Here is a 15,973-nt window from a genome sequence, read left to right on the forward strand (position 1 = left end):
ATTTCACATTTAAATGATTATATTTCTTGTGTATATGATTTTGTAGATTCGTTCGTTTATTACTTGCATGCCCCCAGTTATTATAGTTGACGAAGCACATTTAAAAGGTCGATACCTTGGAGTAAACTTATTAGCAGTAGCCATGGATTCTAACAATGGGATACTGCCAATAGCTTACGGGGTTGGCAAATCTGAAACCTCTGATTCATGGACATGGTTTATGGGGCATCTTAGGGATTGCATAGGTCCTATTAGCAATCTGACAATCATATCCGATAGGGCAAACTCAATTGACAACGCTGTTAGAAGGTGTTTTCCAGATGCTTTTCATGGACTTTGTGGTGTTCATTTGTATAGAAATCTAAAATCAAGGTCTGCTGGTATAAAAAATCACAAATGTACATACTGGAAGGCTGTAAAAGCTTATCGGGAAGTGGATTTTAATAAGCATATAAACTGTTTAAGACGTGTTTTGCCTCAGTGTGCTCAAACACTAGAAGATGTTGGGTTTGAAAGATAGTCAAGAGTACATCAACTTGGAGCAAGCTATGGTTTATTGACGTCTAATAGTGCAGAATCAATCAACGCTCTAAGTCGTCATTCCCGGAAATTACCCATTACTATGTTAATGGAGTTTTTTCGAGCCTATATTCAACAGTGGTACTACAAGAAAAGAAACCATGCAGGTATTATTTCTTTAAATTCGTAACTTATCATATATTTTACTAAGTATTATTTATTTAAATTTACAGGAACATTGGAACATCGTGTTACACCATGGACTGAAAAAAGATAACGAAACGTGTTGTGAAGTCAACGTCATGGAGAGTTGAACCATGTTCAAACACTTTGTTTGAAGTACTGGATAATAACTTAAATGGGCTTGTCGATCTAATTGTAAAGACGTGTACTTGTATGAAATGGCAAACATCTGGTTATCCGTGTGACCATGTTATAAAAGTTGCTCTTCATCTAAACCAAGATGATTCAAGCGCATACGCTATGGATTGCAACACTACAAAAGTATATCGACAAACTTATGTCGAGATTGTCTACCCTATTCCACATCCTTCTGAGTGGGACATACCAGATGACTTACAAACAGTTTTGCCACCAGCCATGGACAGAAGGCTACCTGGCCGACCAAAAAGTCACGATCGTATACCGTCTAAGGGTGAAGAGAAGAAGAGATCGACATGTAGTCGGTGCAAGAAAAGTGGTCATACAAGGTTGACATGTGGATCACCAGTGCCATCACAATCATCTTTTCCTCTACCAAAATATGGATCCTCATCAAAATCCCAATCACAACCGGCTTCACCTTTTGGGACTGTTAACTTAGGTGATTTTTAAATGCAAACGTTGTATTATGTGTGAACTTTTAACATTTTCAGTTAGGCATGTATTAATAACTTGAGTTTGAACATTGTTATGATATGTTCAGTTGTTATCACTTATTAGATATTCATTTGACTATCGCAACGCGGAAATGACTATCGCAACGAGAGAATCGCAATGCGAAATGAAAATCGCAACGAGAGAATCGCAATGCGAAAATGAAAATCGCAACGCGAATTTAGTTTCGCGTTGCGATTTTCATTTTCGCATTGCGATTCTCTCATTGTGATAGTCATTTCCGCGTTGCGATAATCTGTTTTGCATTCAACATAATGCAGATTGAAATCAACAAATCAACAATTACATTTCAATCAATTAAACAAGCACAAATAATAATTATGTACACATCAATTAAACAAATCAACATTTACAAATCATATTTTACAAATATATTAAACAATCAAAAAATAATAATAAGAATTATTTCCTCATCAATTATTGAATCAACTTTTGCACCCATACATCCATTTCACGCAGCTCACTTCATGATTAACCTGCAGAAACCAAACATTGAATCAACAACACTTTCTACACATCTAAAACCTACAAACAACAAATTATTGAATTCTAGCTACTTAACCAAACATTTTCAAACCAAAAAGAGTATATATGTTTAACAACACTTGCATTTGACTTACAAATTGTTTATGGACACTTTCATAACGCGGATACATGTAGGCAGCGTCTCGCATATATCGCTCTAGCCATAAAATACCGAAACCACAAGCCTACTGCACCTCTATCTCTATCGGTGAGAGGTAGAAAATGTGTACTTCCTGTCATCTAACGCTCCAAGCACATGCATACGAGAGGACCACAATCCCCTCTGGCTTCCTTCGTTTATTGTGGCGCAGTCTCGTCTCTGATAACTGTAACATTGAACTTCTTTGGCTTCTTATTTCCAGAATTAGTCCAATAATTAATTGCATCCAAGAATTTAGCCAAATGAGAGCTCCATCACTTAATAATATCTCTCAAATCAGACAATGATATGTAATTTATCATGTTGTCATATACTATTGTCTTTAGGGATGGGAGCTGAAGCTCGACGAGAAGCCAATGAGTACGTTCCAAAACAGGGATAAACATCTGCATCGAAATGTAATAATTCAAATTACGCACTTATTTATGAACACCTTTAAAATATTTAAACAAATAAACAATAACCTTATTGACCTCCCACCATGCAGGATAAAATTTAGCTTGTCCATTAGCCAACACATATGATTCTTGTCATTGATTCTTCAAGTGAACTACGTGAAAAGGCGTCGGCATAATTGTACATCGCGTTTTTTTTATATTTTTCTTCAATTTCCTTACAATTAGAAGATGTGTCACTCATGCATCAATATGCTGTTTTACAAAAAAAAAGACATATATTAGTGAATTACATAAATTTAAAAAAAAAATTAATCAAACTGAAATATAAGAAGAAATATAAGACTTACCCCTCATTGAAATAGCTGTTGTCTTCAACCCCTAATAATACACCCCACAAAGATCGTTCAATCAACAAATGCATATCATCGTTGAGTTTGTATATGTCAGAGTAACACCCTTGACTCCGCTCATGTAGATAAAAATCAACTGCAGTCTTAGCCCAAAGGGTATTATCTAGAATTGTTTCTGGTAGTTGTTTCCTCTCCACTTCATCTGCCGGAATGGTACTGGCCGGTAACTTATACGAAAGTCAACAGTCATCCATCATGTCCGGCACGTGAGGGAGCTTCTCAATAATTCGATATATTACGCCGTGTGAATCGGGCTCTAGAATGTTGGGAGAGACCTCTTCAACGATGACAGTGACCTCTTGAACGGTGGGAGGGGACTCTTGAGGGATGATAGGGGTCTCTTGAACGATAGGGGAGGCCTCTTGAACGATGACAGGTGAGTCGGGTTTTTTCTTACGGATTCTTCACACTATTGGGTGAACGGAGACGTAATGGCACGTGCACGCCGTTTGATGCGTGAACTCCGTCTTGCAAGAAAAACCCGACGTAGAGCATCCACCTTAGCGGGCCGCTAAAAATAAATTAATACATAAATCAGTAAATAAACAGACATGATATTAAACAGTGAAATCAAAGACAAATATATTTCAAACTTGCACGGTATTCACCCAAGTCATTATTATATCATTGTTCACAAAATGCATCAGATAACATTCCAGAAGTAAGCACTTATATAAGCATTTAAAAGGACAACATATAGGTTTAGTGCAGGTTCAATGACAACATAAAGAGTAGTAGTTTATTCTTGAAACTTAAATTTTCAACACTGTGAAGTTAGTATTTGTCTTTTGGTTGAAGTAATGCAATTCATTCAAGTTTCAATTTGCAGAAGAAGAATATAATCTGAAACTTAAAATCGCAACGCGAAAATGACTATCGCAAAGCGAAAATGACTATCGCAACGCAAAAATGACTATCGCAATGCGAAAATGACTATCGCAATGTGATTTTCATTTCACATTGCGATTCTTTTGTTGCGATAGTCAAATTCGCATTGCGATAGACATTTTCGCGTTGCGATTTTGTTGTTGCGATTTTCATTTCGCATTGTGATTCTCTCGTTGCGATAGTCATTTTCGCATTATGATAGTAAACTATTCTTTTTCTGCAAATTAAAACTTGAATGGATTGCATTACTTCAACCAAAAGATAACCAAAAACAAATACTAACTTCACAGGGTTAAAGAATAAACAGTTAAACAGTATTGGCAGCAACCGAATGAATTTACTAAGCAATCTAAGTGAAATTACGAGTAAATTTATCATCAAGTTAAATATGAAAAATATTAAACTTACCTCGTTGCGTAGAGTATGAACCTCGTTCTGCAACGATGCTACTACCTCACTACGTAAAGTAGACACCTCAACACGCCATGCACCATTGTCATCGCGTAAAGTACCGACCTCCTCACGCAAGACATTGACCTCATTATGTAACTCCCCTAACTCATCCCGTGGAGGTGGAGGTGGAGAACAGGGAGATAAATGTCGTGGCATCTTTGTCGGTCGCCTATCATGAGGTAATGGTGGAGAAGAGGCTCGATGATGTGACAGAATATGTGATGACTCTCGTTGTGGAGGTGTATATTCGGGTCGATCAGGTGATGGCTCTGGGTGAGGTGATGGCTCTCGAAGTGGTGGTTGCTCATCATCCGTGCCATCAAAAAAACGCTTATTAGCTTGCCACCAATCAGTGGCAAGCTCAGCTTCCGTGGGTGTCAGCCTCTGTAATGGAGTGTTGGTCTCCTAACAATATAAAAGCTCAAACAAAGTTAAACGTGTACTAGTAATAACTTGTTTATAAACATATGGTAGTATTTGTGTTAACTTACATTATTTATTGTAGTATACGGTAGTAAATCTTCCCATTGCTACAAGGACCGTTTCCTCTTCCAGGAAATAGCCTTAGGAATATCATTAGAAGTTTTTAATGCATATGTCTGCATGGCGAGAAAGACTTCAAATATCCAAATCTACAAACAATATAATAACAAACATTATGGAAACATTATATAAAAATTATTACCTTAAAGGCCCAAATAAAGCCTGACAAAGTGTATTTGGAACCATCGCCACGCAAATTTTTTCGATCATCAAAGGCAGACGACAACTTATTCCATGTAGCTTTCCATAGATACGAACCCCACGGAAACATGTTCCATGCATTTAGGTCCTCTACCAATTTAATTATATCATTAGAAATAGGTTGTCGGGCCTCTCTGCCTAAAAAGCCGGCTTGCAAAAGTATTAGAAGGCATACTCGGACAACATCGACATCATCCATCCAAGTAAAACCATCTTTCTTATTCAATAATCTCGTCAAGTCTTCCACGTGTAAATTCGGCTTCTCCATTGACAGCTCAGGAAAAACCCGGGAAAACTATGATAGGCGGGTAATATGTCTAGTATACCGATCTACATCATCGTGTCCGAAGCGTAGACCGGTGATTAAGCAAAACTCCTCCCGCCCAAAACACGTATACGCCGGTGGAAAATCAAACCATATCTCTTCATCACGACGTTGTATAGTCTCTGGTAGATCGCTAGTCATGGTTTGAAGAAACAGATGGGTCAACATAGCATCTTCACCCGGATGTTGTACTTTCAGCCATGGCCCGAAGCAAGTATCCTCAAATATTTTTTTTATGCAGGTGAAAGCTTCGACGCAATTGTTTTGGCCAGGCTTACTTTATTTCTTAAGGTCAATTGAGCCGAATAAAAGTTCTACAAAAACAATAAACATACCAAGTTAGATATACCAAAAACTACACTGTGAAGATATAACAAGAACAATAAACATAAAGAGTAGTAGTTTATTCTTCAAACTTAAATTTGCAACACTGTGAATTTAATATTTGTATTTGTTTTTTGGTTGAAGTAATGCAATTCATTCAAGTTTCAATTTGCAGAAGAAGAATAGTTTCTGAAACTTAAAATCGCAACACGAAAATGACTATCGCAACGCAAGAATCGCAACGCGAAATGAAAATCGCAACACGAAAATGACAATCGTAACGCGAATTTAACTATCGCAACGCGAAATGAAAATCGCAACGACAGAATCGCATTGCGATAGTCATTCTCGGTTTCAAATACTAAAATTGAAAGAAACTTGAATGGATTGCATTACTTCAACCAAAAGACAAAACAAAGACAAATACTAACTTCACAGGGTTAAAGACTAAACAGTTTAGCAGTATTGGCAGCAATCGAATGAATTTAATAAGCAATATAAGTGAAATGGTTAATCTATTATTAAAAACACCAGTAAACTTATCATCAATTTCAATATGAAAAACCTAATAATAATGCAAAATTTTCAAAATAAAAATAATTAAAAAAACTAACCCTCGGTGGTTGATTTGGTTGATTTTCCATTTCTGACCGTGAATGATTTCGCCGAGATGGAGATTGATATCGTCGGAGATGTGGACTGATTTCGTCGGAGATGGGGACGGATGTCGCCTTAGAGAGTGAGAGATGGAAATGAGACTGAGTTATGATTTAGGGTTTTAGGTTATGAGTTACGATTACAGGATATACTATGGACGGTTCAGTGTTCGGATATATTAATATATTCGTGTTTGGAATTTGAAAAAAAATACGCGTTGCGATACGAATGGCGCTATGTAAATCGCATTGCGATAGTCAGATTCGCGTTGCGATTTACATATTCACATTGCGATTTACGTATTCGCATTGCGATTTACGTATTCGCATTGCGAATTAGGAAAATCGCAACGCGAATTTGGAAAATCGCAATGCGATAGTCAGAATCGCGTTGCGAATTTGGAAACTGATTTGTGATACAGGAGTTCGCGTTGCGAATTATCGATCGCATTGCGATTTAGTTGGTCATTTTGGCAAATCCAAAAAAAGTTGGTTAAAATCGTATATTATAATGCATTTTTGGTCACTGAGGTTATTTTCTCTAAAATAAATGAAGTGGGGGCAACATATTATGAGGTGAAAAAATATTAAGAAATATTTAAGGGTTAATTCGGTTAATTAATCGATTTCGAACCGAATTAACCGTTAACCGAATTCCAAAAAAAAATCTTAACCGTTAACTATCCGAACTAATTCGGTGGCCGACCGAATTAATTCGGTTCGCTCGGTTAACCGAATTAATTCGAAAATTTGAACACCCCTAATTATAACTGCAATATATCTGATGTGATTTCATTATTTTTTGGAATAATAGTTTCAGACACCATCATTATCGTTGTATAACAATCGTTATTTCGTTACTCAACTACTATTTGAATCCCTAGCTTGAAGGGCGATCGAGATCACGTAAAGGCTTTGAAGATATGAAGTCTGGGATTAAGCGCCATAAGGGCGGAGGGCGGGAATGAAAAAGCCGCCATTATGGAGGAATAACCGAGTAAGGTAAGTCGCTAATTGTGGCGGGTTTATATATTATTATTTTTCCTATTAGATGAATTTTTAAAATTATATATTAAATATAAATAATTTTATACAATTCAATGAATTTTATCCATTTCATGTTTCAAATTTTAACATTCAAATAAAAATAATATGAATCAACAAAAATATTATTTGATATATATATACTGATAACAGACAATTGAGATATTGATATTCTACAATTACTATTATATTTATGTCATTTTTTATTTAAGATTCAGGATTATAAGTTTTAGGATTTTAACTTAAGATTTAAAATTTATGATCATTTAAATATGTCAAATAACATTTAAATAAAAGAGTCTAAATTATATACAATCTCTGTATCAAATAATTTCTCTAAAAAAAATCAAAGTTATTTATAAAAAAAATATTATAAGTCAAATTTTATGCAAAACATAATAAGAGTCAAATTGAAAAAAAATTCAGGGTCAAGTTTATCAATATATCCATTTTTATTGCAAAGAAGTATTAGTTATTTTTTGTGATGTGAATTTGGTTTCATTAGCTTGGTTTTTGTGTTTAAAACAAGTGGTATTGTTGATTTATGCAGGAAAAGTAAATATAATTATCCCTTGCCATAGCCAAGCCCCAGATGCTGCAAGTAGAGATAGGTATACGGGCTACCCGCCCGTTTAGCCTGCGGATTTTGATAGTGCGGGCTTAAATGGAACTTAAACGGAGCGATTTAAAAAGTCCGCATTTATAAACGGTTTTGAATTTTAAGACCTGTGGTCCGTTCATTTAACCCGCGGGCTAAACGGGCTTACCCGCGGCCCGTTAAATAACAATAATTTAAATACTTTAAATGCAATAAAAAATAATGTTATAACTTGCTACACCTTTAAAAATGATCTAGCACCTTGAAAAATAATATAGCACCGTCAAAATAATAAATAATATTTAAATTTTATTTTAAATAGCTGGAAATGATTATAAAATAATATTTTTTAAATTTTTTTAATCATTAATATATATATATATATAACGATATAATTACTTAAACTCAAATTTAAAAAAAAACAATATTCACTTATATCATCAAATTGAAAAACAAATAAAACAATAAACACATTATACTTTTATAAAACACAATTATTCAAGGCTATAATATGAAGACACAGAAGTGTATCCAAACAGAAATTCAAACATAAAAATTCAACAAAATCAAACATTATACAAATCTAACAAGAAAGTTGTCAAGTGGTCATAATAATTGTATTTTATAGATACTTTAGAGAAAGAATAAAACATAATATGAAAATATAAAATAAAATACTTATAGTATAAAAGTAAATTTGAAAAATATGGTTATATTAAAATTGATAAAATATAAGTCATTAATTTATTAATATATATTTATTTTGTAAATGCCTTTAAAAGTCTTTAAAAGTTGAAAAATATATTTTCAATTTTGAAAAGTATATTTTCAATTTTTTCTTTTACTTTTCTTTTTTATTTTTAATCCAAATAGTACGTGTCATGTGATATACTATTATAATATCATGTGATTTTTTATAATTAAAGAACGAAATTGATAACATACTTCATGAAAAAAATAAAGGTCAAAATTAAATAAAAAAATCTTTAAATATCAAAGTGATAACGATGTAAATTTTCTAAGACTAAAATATTATATAAATCTTTTAATTTTTATTTTTTAAAATGAAAAATAATTTGATACATTGTAAATGAATAAAAAATATCAAACAACGGTAGAATTATACCAAACGCCCTAATAAATTTAAGAACTACAATGGTTATAAGTAACATCATATTTATAGGTAATTTATTTTCTTTTTCTATAAAATTCTTTAAGTTTATTTTCTCTAAAATTTTATAAATTTTAAATTAAGCGGGCTACCTGCGGTTATACCCATTAAACCCGCGGGTTTAACGGTCAAGACTAAAAAGCCCGCAATTTAAACGAGCTTTAGCGTTTGAGGCTCGAAGCCCGCACGAGCCGCGGGTTAAACGGGTAGCCCGCGGGCCTTAGCCCATATACCCAGCTCTAGCTGCAAGGTTATGATAGAAGTGTTTGCATTGAATTTGATGATAAAGAGCCTATTTCAATTTCCACAATTACCCCTAAAATTACAGTTTATGATATAGTAGGTGAAGAAGGGATTACTTCCAAATCCCAAATTCACCATTCCTATCCTTTTAGGGGATTGCTCTTAATACAGGGTATATATAACAATGTCAAGTAAAACACTAAGGCAATTACATAACAACCGTGACTAAAGCCGGTTTCTTTTTTGGTCCTATTTGTGAAGGGAACCAGTTCTCAGACCCAAATACCTCCTCAGGTTCAATTGCCAACTAACATTCTAACATAGTAGTCGGAATGACGAACAACGGCATATATAATTTAAAGAAAAATAGTTTGTCAGAAGAAAGATTAAAGATTGTAATTCTGTACCAAGTCAACAAGCATTCTAGTACCTATATTCCGACCAGTGATCTTTTATTACACAAAAGACCAGACACAAAGAAATATCAACATGAATGTTAATAGAAGTCTTATCTCAGTTGAAAGATTGGAAAGTAGTCGCTGTCCAAGATCCCTTGTTACACACTCAAGGATCCATTAGACCTGCATCAACCGAAAATTAAGAGTTTCAACATTTAAGTTAAACCAAATGGGCAGAGCAGGCAAGGGAGGCTCTCTCTATCACCGCCTCTGTGATTCCGTATAAGATTTTCAAGTAAAGAGAACGCTTTGGAAGGATTCGGACCTTAGTGCAAAAGGCATTCGAATTTAGAAGAGACGAACATGTAGAATTATCCCATGGCCATAAATTCAATTCAATGGAATAACACATTAATCACTTCCTAAATAAACTACAATAATGCCAGCTAGAATTGAAAAAAAATAACTTTTATTACTTCCAACAGTGAAATCTCCCTAGCCTAACAAAGAGAGAAAGAAACCCTCTTTAGAGTTTAGTCATGCAATTTCAAACTTACAACGTGCCAAGAGAAGCTGAGATCTTGACATAAAAATGCATTTTGTGCACAAATCCAAGAGATTTTTGCAACTAAACTTTCAAGGGAACTGCTTCCAACCATAGTAGGAAGTTATTTGAGGCAAACCAAAACTTTTCTAAGGAAATTATACAACGAATGATGTAAATCTAAATAAAGTAAGTTGATTGAACTACAGGTGGAGTAGGAAAGGACCTGTTCAGTGACACCAATCCCGGGTTCAATCCATGAACAACCCCTACCCCTTATTGAAAAAAGAAAAAAATCTAAATGAAGTATATGGCTAACCTTTATTGCTTGGGATATGAAAAGATGGATGTCTTAATCATTCTCTTCTCGACCATAATCATACACAATCTCAATCTGCATCAAGAGTGAACAATCAGAACCGGATAAAAGCAACATGGCCAATCAGAAATTTAGTAACAATACTCTGATAGAACACAAATGATCTAGGTAAGCAACAAATCAAAACAACACAGTGTGGCATATATTAGGAGGTTGCAAGCATATTACAAAACAAGAAGACTTTTCACTTCACCCCACCTTTCTCCAGCAAAATACATAAAATTTTAATGCTCGATCAAGTTAAAGATAAAACCTACCAAAAGGAAGAAATAACCAAACTATCTGCTATCAAGTAGTAAAACAAGAAAAGAAAAATAGCACTAATTACTTTTACTAGCTTTCTTCTTCTAATCTGCAATATAATTTGTATAATGGGTTGATAAACAATATGAACAGTGAATAACAACAGCCAAGAGGCATGTCAGAATGCATGAAATGCAATAAAGAAATGTTAAATTAACACTTACCCCAGAAGGTGGGAAAGGGTTTCGAGTAAACTTGGAACCGCCAGGAGCCCAAGGAACTGCAAATGAACTTAATATGTGAGCTTCAAACAGCATAATAGGTTTTAAACAGGAAACTAAGCACCAGATAAGAAACCTACCTATATTATATCACAGTCAATCAGTCACATGTCATAACAAAAAGCGAGACGTAATCGTCAATAACCAACTATTGGTGGAACAAACACAAGAATGTAAGTGGAAAAGAGATTCCACTAAGCAATGAGAAGTGAATTGACATAGTAGTAGTGTGGTAGCATTTCTCTTCACCTACTACTGCAAACCTTGGCTCTCATTTGTCTTGTTTCACACAATCAATTTCACTGGTATCATCAAACTATCATCATCTGAGAAGAAAACGAAATCCTATAATAACTAATTAGTTATTGACGAGATTTCGTTCAACTTTCAAAATTTTGAGCTATTCTCCTCTCAATTGTTAGAAGAAAAAAATGTTCAAATGAACTTATGAAATGAAAAATTCACTTACAAATAGAAGAGTCGAATTAATATAGTAATGGTCTGGTAAGTGGAAAAGCGATGCAACAAAGCCATGAGAAGTGAATTGACATAGTAATAGTTTGGTAGCATATATATCTTCAACTACTTCTGCAAACGTGGCCCTCACTTGTCTCATTTCACACAATAATTGAAAGTCCACTTGAATCATCAAACAATCACCAGAAACTGAAATCCTATAATAACTAATTATTTACCATCAAGATTTCATTCTCCTTATCAAAATTTTGAGCTAATCACCTCTCAATTGTTTGAAAATAAAGGTTCAAAACAACTTACAAATCCCTTCCACACAACGATTATTGAGACAGGATATAAAATTCAAAATCCAATTCATAACTCTCCCTTCATATAATAACCATGTCTCTTAGGCGTACCTATATAAGGATCAGGATGCCTCCACTTATCATAAGTTGCTTCACCTGCAGCTATCATTTTGTCAATTGTGTCAAGATCTTCCTGCAAAAACAAACCACATTGTAAAATGCAAAACCAAAAAAAGTCGCAAATTAAACCATTCAACTACGATAATCACCATTTACAAAGTCCTTACTCCTTGATAGGTTCAATGCAGAAGGTCAATAAGCTCAAATTATCATCATAGAAACAAAAAAACTGGGAACTTAGCAAATCACTAAGCGGTAAAAAGAAAATTTAAGAACGAATACTCGTTCAAGATTACTATAAAATAAATTTGAAGTGAAGATGAGAAACGAGGACGAACCACATGCTTGTTGGCTTCGAATTTCTCGCGAAGGTCAGAGGCCTAAACATAGAGAAGAAATAAAATAAAATAAAATAAAATAAAAATAGAGATTCAATTGAATTTAAAATAAGACTGAGAAATTTAGAGGAGTTGCATCTTGATAGAAGATATGGCGATGGACGGCCCAGTTGAGGGTGTCTTTGAGGGCACAGCGGTAGAGGATCCGGACCCTCTCCTTTTGCGCCGCTCTTCGAGCTAAATACACCGCCGTCGTGGCTCCGCTCATTTCGGTTGCTTTTTTTTTTTATTTTTGCGTTTGGTTTCTCTTAGACTACACTCTTCTCTCTATCTCTCTGTGTCTCCTTTACCCCACTCGGCTTCAGCTCAGTCAGATAGGGAAGTGTTAATGTAGACACGGACCTGTTGAAGACGAAACGACACCGTTTTATCCTCTTTCATCTTTCAACCAAAGTTTTAACTTTTAGATATATTATCACAGACTTTAATAATATCTGATGTGATACGTACTAATAAAATGTCTAATATAGTATAGTTTTGTTATAAAATATCTAATATATTAAAAAATTTAAATATGATATTTATATTTTAATTAAATATATAATATAGTACTTAATTTTTTAAAATATTTAAAGTGATACTTAATTTGTTAAAATATCCAATACAATATTTAAAGTAACATTTCTTGTATTATTGTGGTACATAGGTCAACACTATTATTAAGAGTCAAATGAATTAACGAAAATTTATAAATATCATAATAATAATAATAATAATAATTTAAATGGGATATTAAATATTTTATCAAAGTAAACGTATTACATTGTACTTTAAAAAGTATATATATCAGAATTTATTAAATGATTTTAATGATTAAAAGGAGTATTATATTTTCTTAAGATCATAGGTTTGAACGGTTATATCTGAAAGGGTGTGTACTTTGATAATGATTAAAAAAAATTATAAACATATACTATCTTATAAATTGTAATAACCCAAATTATTAAAATATATATATAAATATTATATTTGACATTTTATCAATATAACATGCCTATTAAGAAGAAAGTAATGATCTTATGATAAATAGTATTAGAGTGATCATTTAACTGTTCGATTTTATATTGAATATCCTGATGAATGGAATAGAAACGATGAACAACCATAACGATGATATCATAAAATTGAGGGAAAATATTTTATCCAAATAAATACACCCAAAACCCGAATCCACCGCGGGCAATTTCATCAAGCCAGTTTTTGGCTTAAGATTTACATTCATACACCATTCTATCTGATGGTCATTGCGATCTGATAAAAATTTCAATCACTACAACAATGCTACATCATGGCATATGACTTTCAAGAAATTACCTCTATGGCTGTGTGCAGGTTCATATAAGGGATGCCATGCTGTTTTTCCAACTAAAGTATCTCCGTCTGGTCTGCGGTGGAGTAAAGCTAAGCCCGAGCATTTCCTTGAGGGCATGTCCCTGCTCTACGAACCTGATCAGCTTCGCGACAACGGCAGCACTCTCCGTGACGTGATTCATATTCTTGTCATTGCTCCACAGCTGATTCAGCCTTCTCTGCTGCGAGTTCAACTTAATGCCCCACTTCTGATATAGGTCCTTTCTTTCTTCTTCTGAAAACCTTTTCCGCATCAGTTTGGCCAAGGACTGCCTCTCACGGCGAAGAGCTCTCACACTGTCGACAAGTTAACAGATTAGAAGAGAGTAAACATAAAACAGTATCGGTGTTACAAAAAAAAAAAAGCTTCAAACCAGTGATAAAAACTAAATGAGAACTAAAACACACTTTGCAGATATGCCGTTCAAAGGTCATTAGACAATCATTGGTTGCAAGAGAGAGAGAGAGAGAACCTCGAAGCCAGTGTGAGAGTGTGACCATCTTCTACAGCTTGATTTCCCTGAGAAAATGTTTCCTCGAGGAAGGTAAGTCTCCTAAGCTCCACCTCCATGTAAATTGAATCAGTTCGATCACCTTTAAATAGGAGGAAGAAATATGTTCTGTGAACCAAGGAAACATGGCAAGCTTTCCAAAGTTCGACTATGGCTCTCTGCAGCCTCTCAAATTCCAGTGGCCAATCCGCAGGAGTGCCCGGTGCTTCTTGCATTGGATCCAACCCTCTTCCAGACTCACCTGCTTCTAGGCCAGTGCCCTGAACCTATGAAGAAAGTACCACACATTTGCAAAGAAATCAAATGAGACATGCCCGAGTGCATATATTGAAGTTTCCACCAACAAGGGAGAAAACATAGCCATATTCTCACCTGACCATTGTCAAGTTGTTTCTTCAGTCCAGCAACAAAATTATGGATGCTAGTAATTTGCTCATCGGCAGAAGTTTGGATTGAAGCACTCCCAAGAGAAGACAGAGAATCATTCCTGGAGTGCATCCCTCTATAGGCACCATAATTTAATGAAGGAATTTTCATTTTGTAACCGTCTGGTCTTCTGGGAAAGCTTTTCTCAAACCCATTAGAGGGGGTGCTTTCTATATGTTCTCTGTCCATATATGAAGATGTAACACCCATGACATCTGCCCCACAACTCCTGCCCCTACTAAACTTCAGGCTTTCTTGAATATGATTCGCTTCTCTGTCTCCAGTCATAGGGGTAGACATTGTTTCCTGACCAACCACATCCACATATCCATTTAATGTCAGTGCCAATTGTCCTTCACTAGCACCATTTGGTATGGTACGAGATTCAGAATCATTATTTCCCCTGCCCGTTCCATCTGTGTCAATACATTGAACCTCCTTGCAGTTTTCATCAGTCATGGAATGATCTTCGTGATTGTTCGAAGGCTCGTGATGATGCCTCCTCTCTCTGTCATAATGATGGACTGGATTAAATTTTCTAATACACTTATCAAATTGATTAGAATCAGTCAAACATGATGACTCTGAATCTGAATAGTCATCTTCCCATGAATCCCCTGCTCGTTTATCACGGTAATTGATTCCTGCCTGTTCAGAGAAGGGAAAGAACTGTAAATAATTATTTCAAAAAGAAAATAGTGAATAATATTGCCACTAGGAACTAGATTCATTGAAAAGCATAACATGTAAAAATATTATAGGCAATAACACAAACCGATTGTCCTGAACCTTGATCGTTTCCAATCATCCCTAGCAGATCCTTGACCCGAGATTGAGCAAGATCACGTTGCTTGGTCAACTCTCTTACCTCCTTCTCCAAGTGCAAATTCATGTAATCAACGTTAGGCAACATGTAAAATGTAAATGGCTAAGCCCTCCCTTCTATATTTTATGTCAGACACTGCCGCGTGTTTAGGCCTCTTAATCAGAAAACAAAAGTTTGCTTGCAGCCTAATTTTCCACAAGCAAAAGTATCTATCTGTGTACTAAACTAAAATTTCAGCTAACATGTAATGCATGATTCACCATGTTCTTGTTCACTAGTTATGATGCTAGACAAGATAAAGAGGCGTAGTTGAATATGCTGCGTAAATTTTCTATACTATAAAAAATCAATTTTGTTCATTAAAGAGGACCCCTTGA

The 15,973-nt window shown here is 34.7% G+C and overlaps 3 protein-coding genes across 4 annotated transcripts in view; 1 reads left to right on the plus strand and 2 right to left on the minus strand.

Annotated features, from left to right (window-relative positions):
* LOC120172854 (zinc finger CCCH domain-containing protein 19-like) overlaps window positions 1–15,973 on the plus strand; it is a 33,234-nt gene that overhangs the window by 3,455 nt on the left and 13,806 nt on the right. The gene's annotated exons all lie outside the window — the stretch shown is intronic.
* LOC120172895 (NADH dehydrogenase [ubiquinone] 1 beta subcomplex subunit 9-like) lies at window positions 9,689–12,777 on the minus strand. 2 transcript variants are annotated; one of them, XM_039180240.1, is made up of 6 exons: window positions 12,559–12,777; window positions 12,423–12,464; window positions 12,076–12,157; window positions 11,144–11,199; window positions 10,617–10,691; window positions 9,689–9,940 (listed from the first exon to the last, which is right to left on the minus strand). In XM_039180240.1, exons 1-5 carry the CDS (start codon window positions 12,688–12,690, stop codon window positions 10,650–10,652), a joined length of 354 nt encoding a protein of 117 aa, XP_039036171.1. In that variant the 5' UTR covers window positions 12,691–12,777; the 3' UTR covers window positions 9,689–9,940; window positions 10,617–10,649. The 2 variants fall into 2 exon arrangements, with proteins under 2 accessions (XP_039036171.1, XP_039036164.1); XM_039180233.1 differs by having other exon boundaries at window positions 9,860–9,936.
* Window positions 13,630–15,662, minus strand: LOC120174104 (kinesin-like protein KIN-7E). The gene is made up of 4 exons (XM_039181077.1): window positions 15,546–15,662; window positions 14,717–15,418; window positions 14,306–14,610; window positions 13,630–14,129 (listed from the first exon to the last, which is right to left on the minus strand). Exons 1-4 carry the CDS (start codon window positions 15,660–15,662, stop codon window positions 13,817–13,819), a joined length of 1,437 nt encoding a protein of 478 aa, XP_039037008.1. The 3' UTR covers window positions 13,630–13,816.

Source organism: Hibiscus syriacus, unplaced genomic scaffold (genome assembly GCF_006381635.1).
Source record: "Hibiscus syriacus cultivar Baekdansim isolate YM2019G1 unplaced genomic scaffold, ASM638163v2 tig00003041_pilon, whole genome shotgun sequence".
Classification (NCBI taxonomy): domain Eukaryota; kingdom Viridiplantae; phylum Streptophyta; class Magnoliopsida; order Malvales; family Malvaceae; genus Hibiscus; species Hibiscus syriacus.

Excerpts from the sequence above, each read along its gene's own strand:
- LOC120174104 (XM_039181077.1), bottom strand. The coding sequence starts at position 15,662 with ATGAATTTGCACTTGGAGAAGGAGGTAAGAGAGTTGACCAAGCAACGT. Across the intron at positions 15,419-15,545 it reads ATCAAGGTTCAGGACAATCG|GCAGGAATCAATTACCGTGA; the intron begins GTTTGTGTTATT and ends TTCTCTGAACAG. Across the intron at positions 14,130-14,305 it reads ACTCTCACACTGGCTTCGAG|TGTGAGAGCTCTTCGCCGTG; the intron begins GTTCTCTCTCTC and ends ACTTGTCGACAG.
- LOC120172895 (XM_039180240.1), bottom strand. The coding sequence starts at position 12,690 with ATGAGCGGAGCCACGACGGCGGTGTATTTAGCTCGAAGAGCGGCGCAA. Across the intron at positions 12,465-12,558 it reads GCCATATCTTCTATCAAGAT|GCCTCTGACCTTCGCGAGAA; the intron begins GCAACTCCTCTA and ends CTCTATGTTTAG. Across the intron at positions 10,692-11,143 it reads ACCCTTTCCCACCTTCTGGG|ATTGAGATTGTGTATGATTA; the intron begins GTAAGTGTTAAT and ends CTCTTGATGCAG.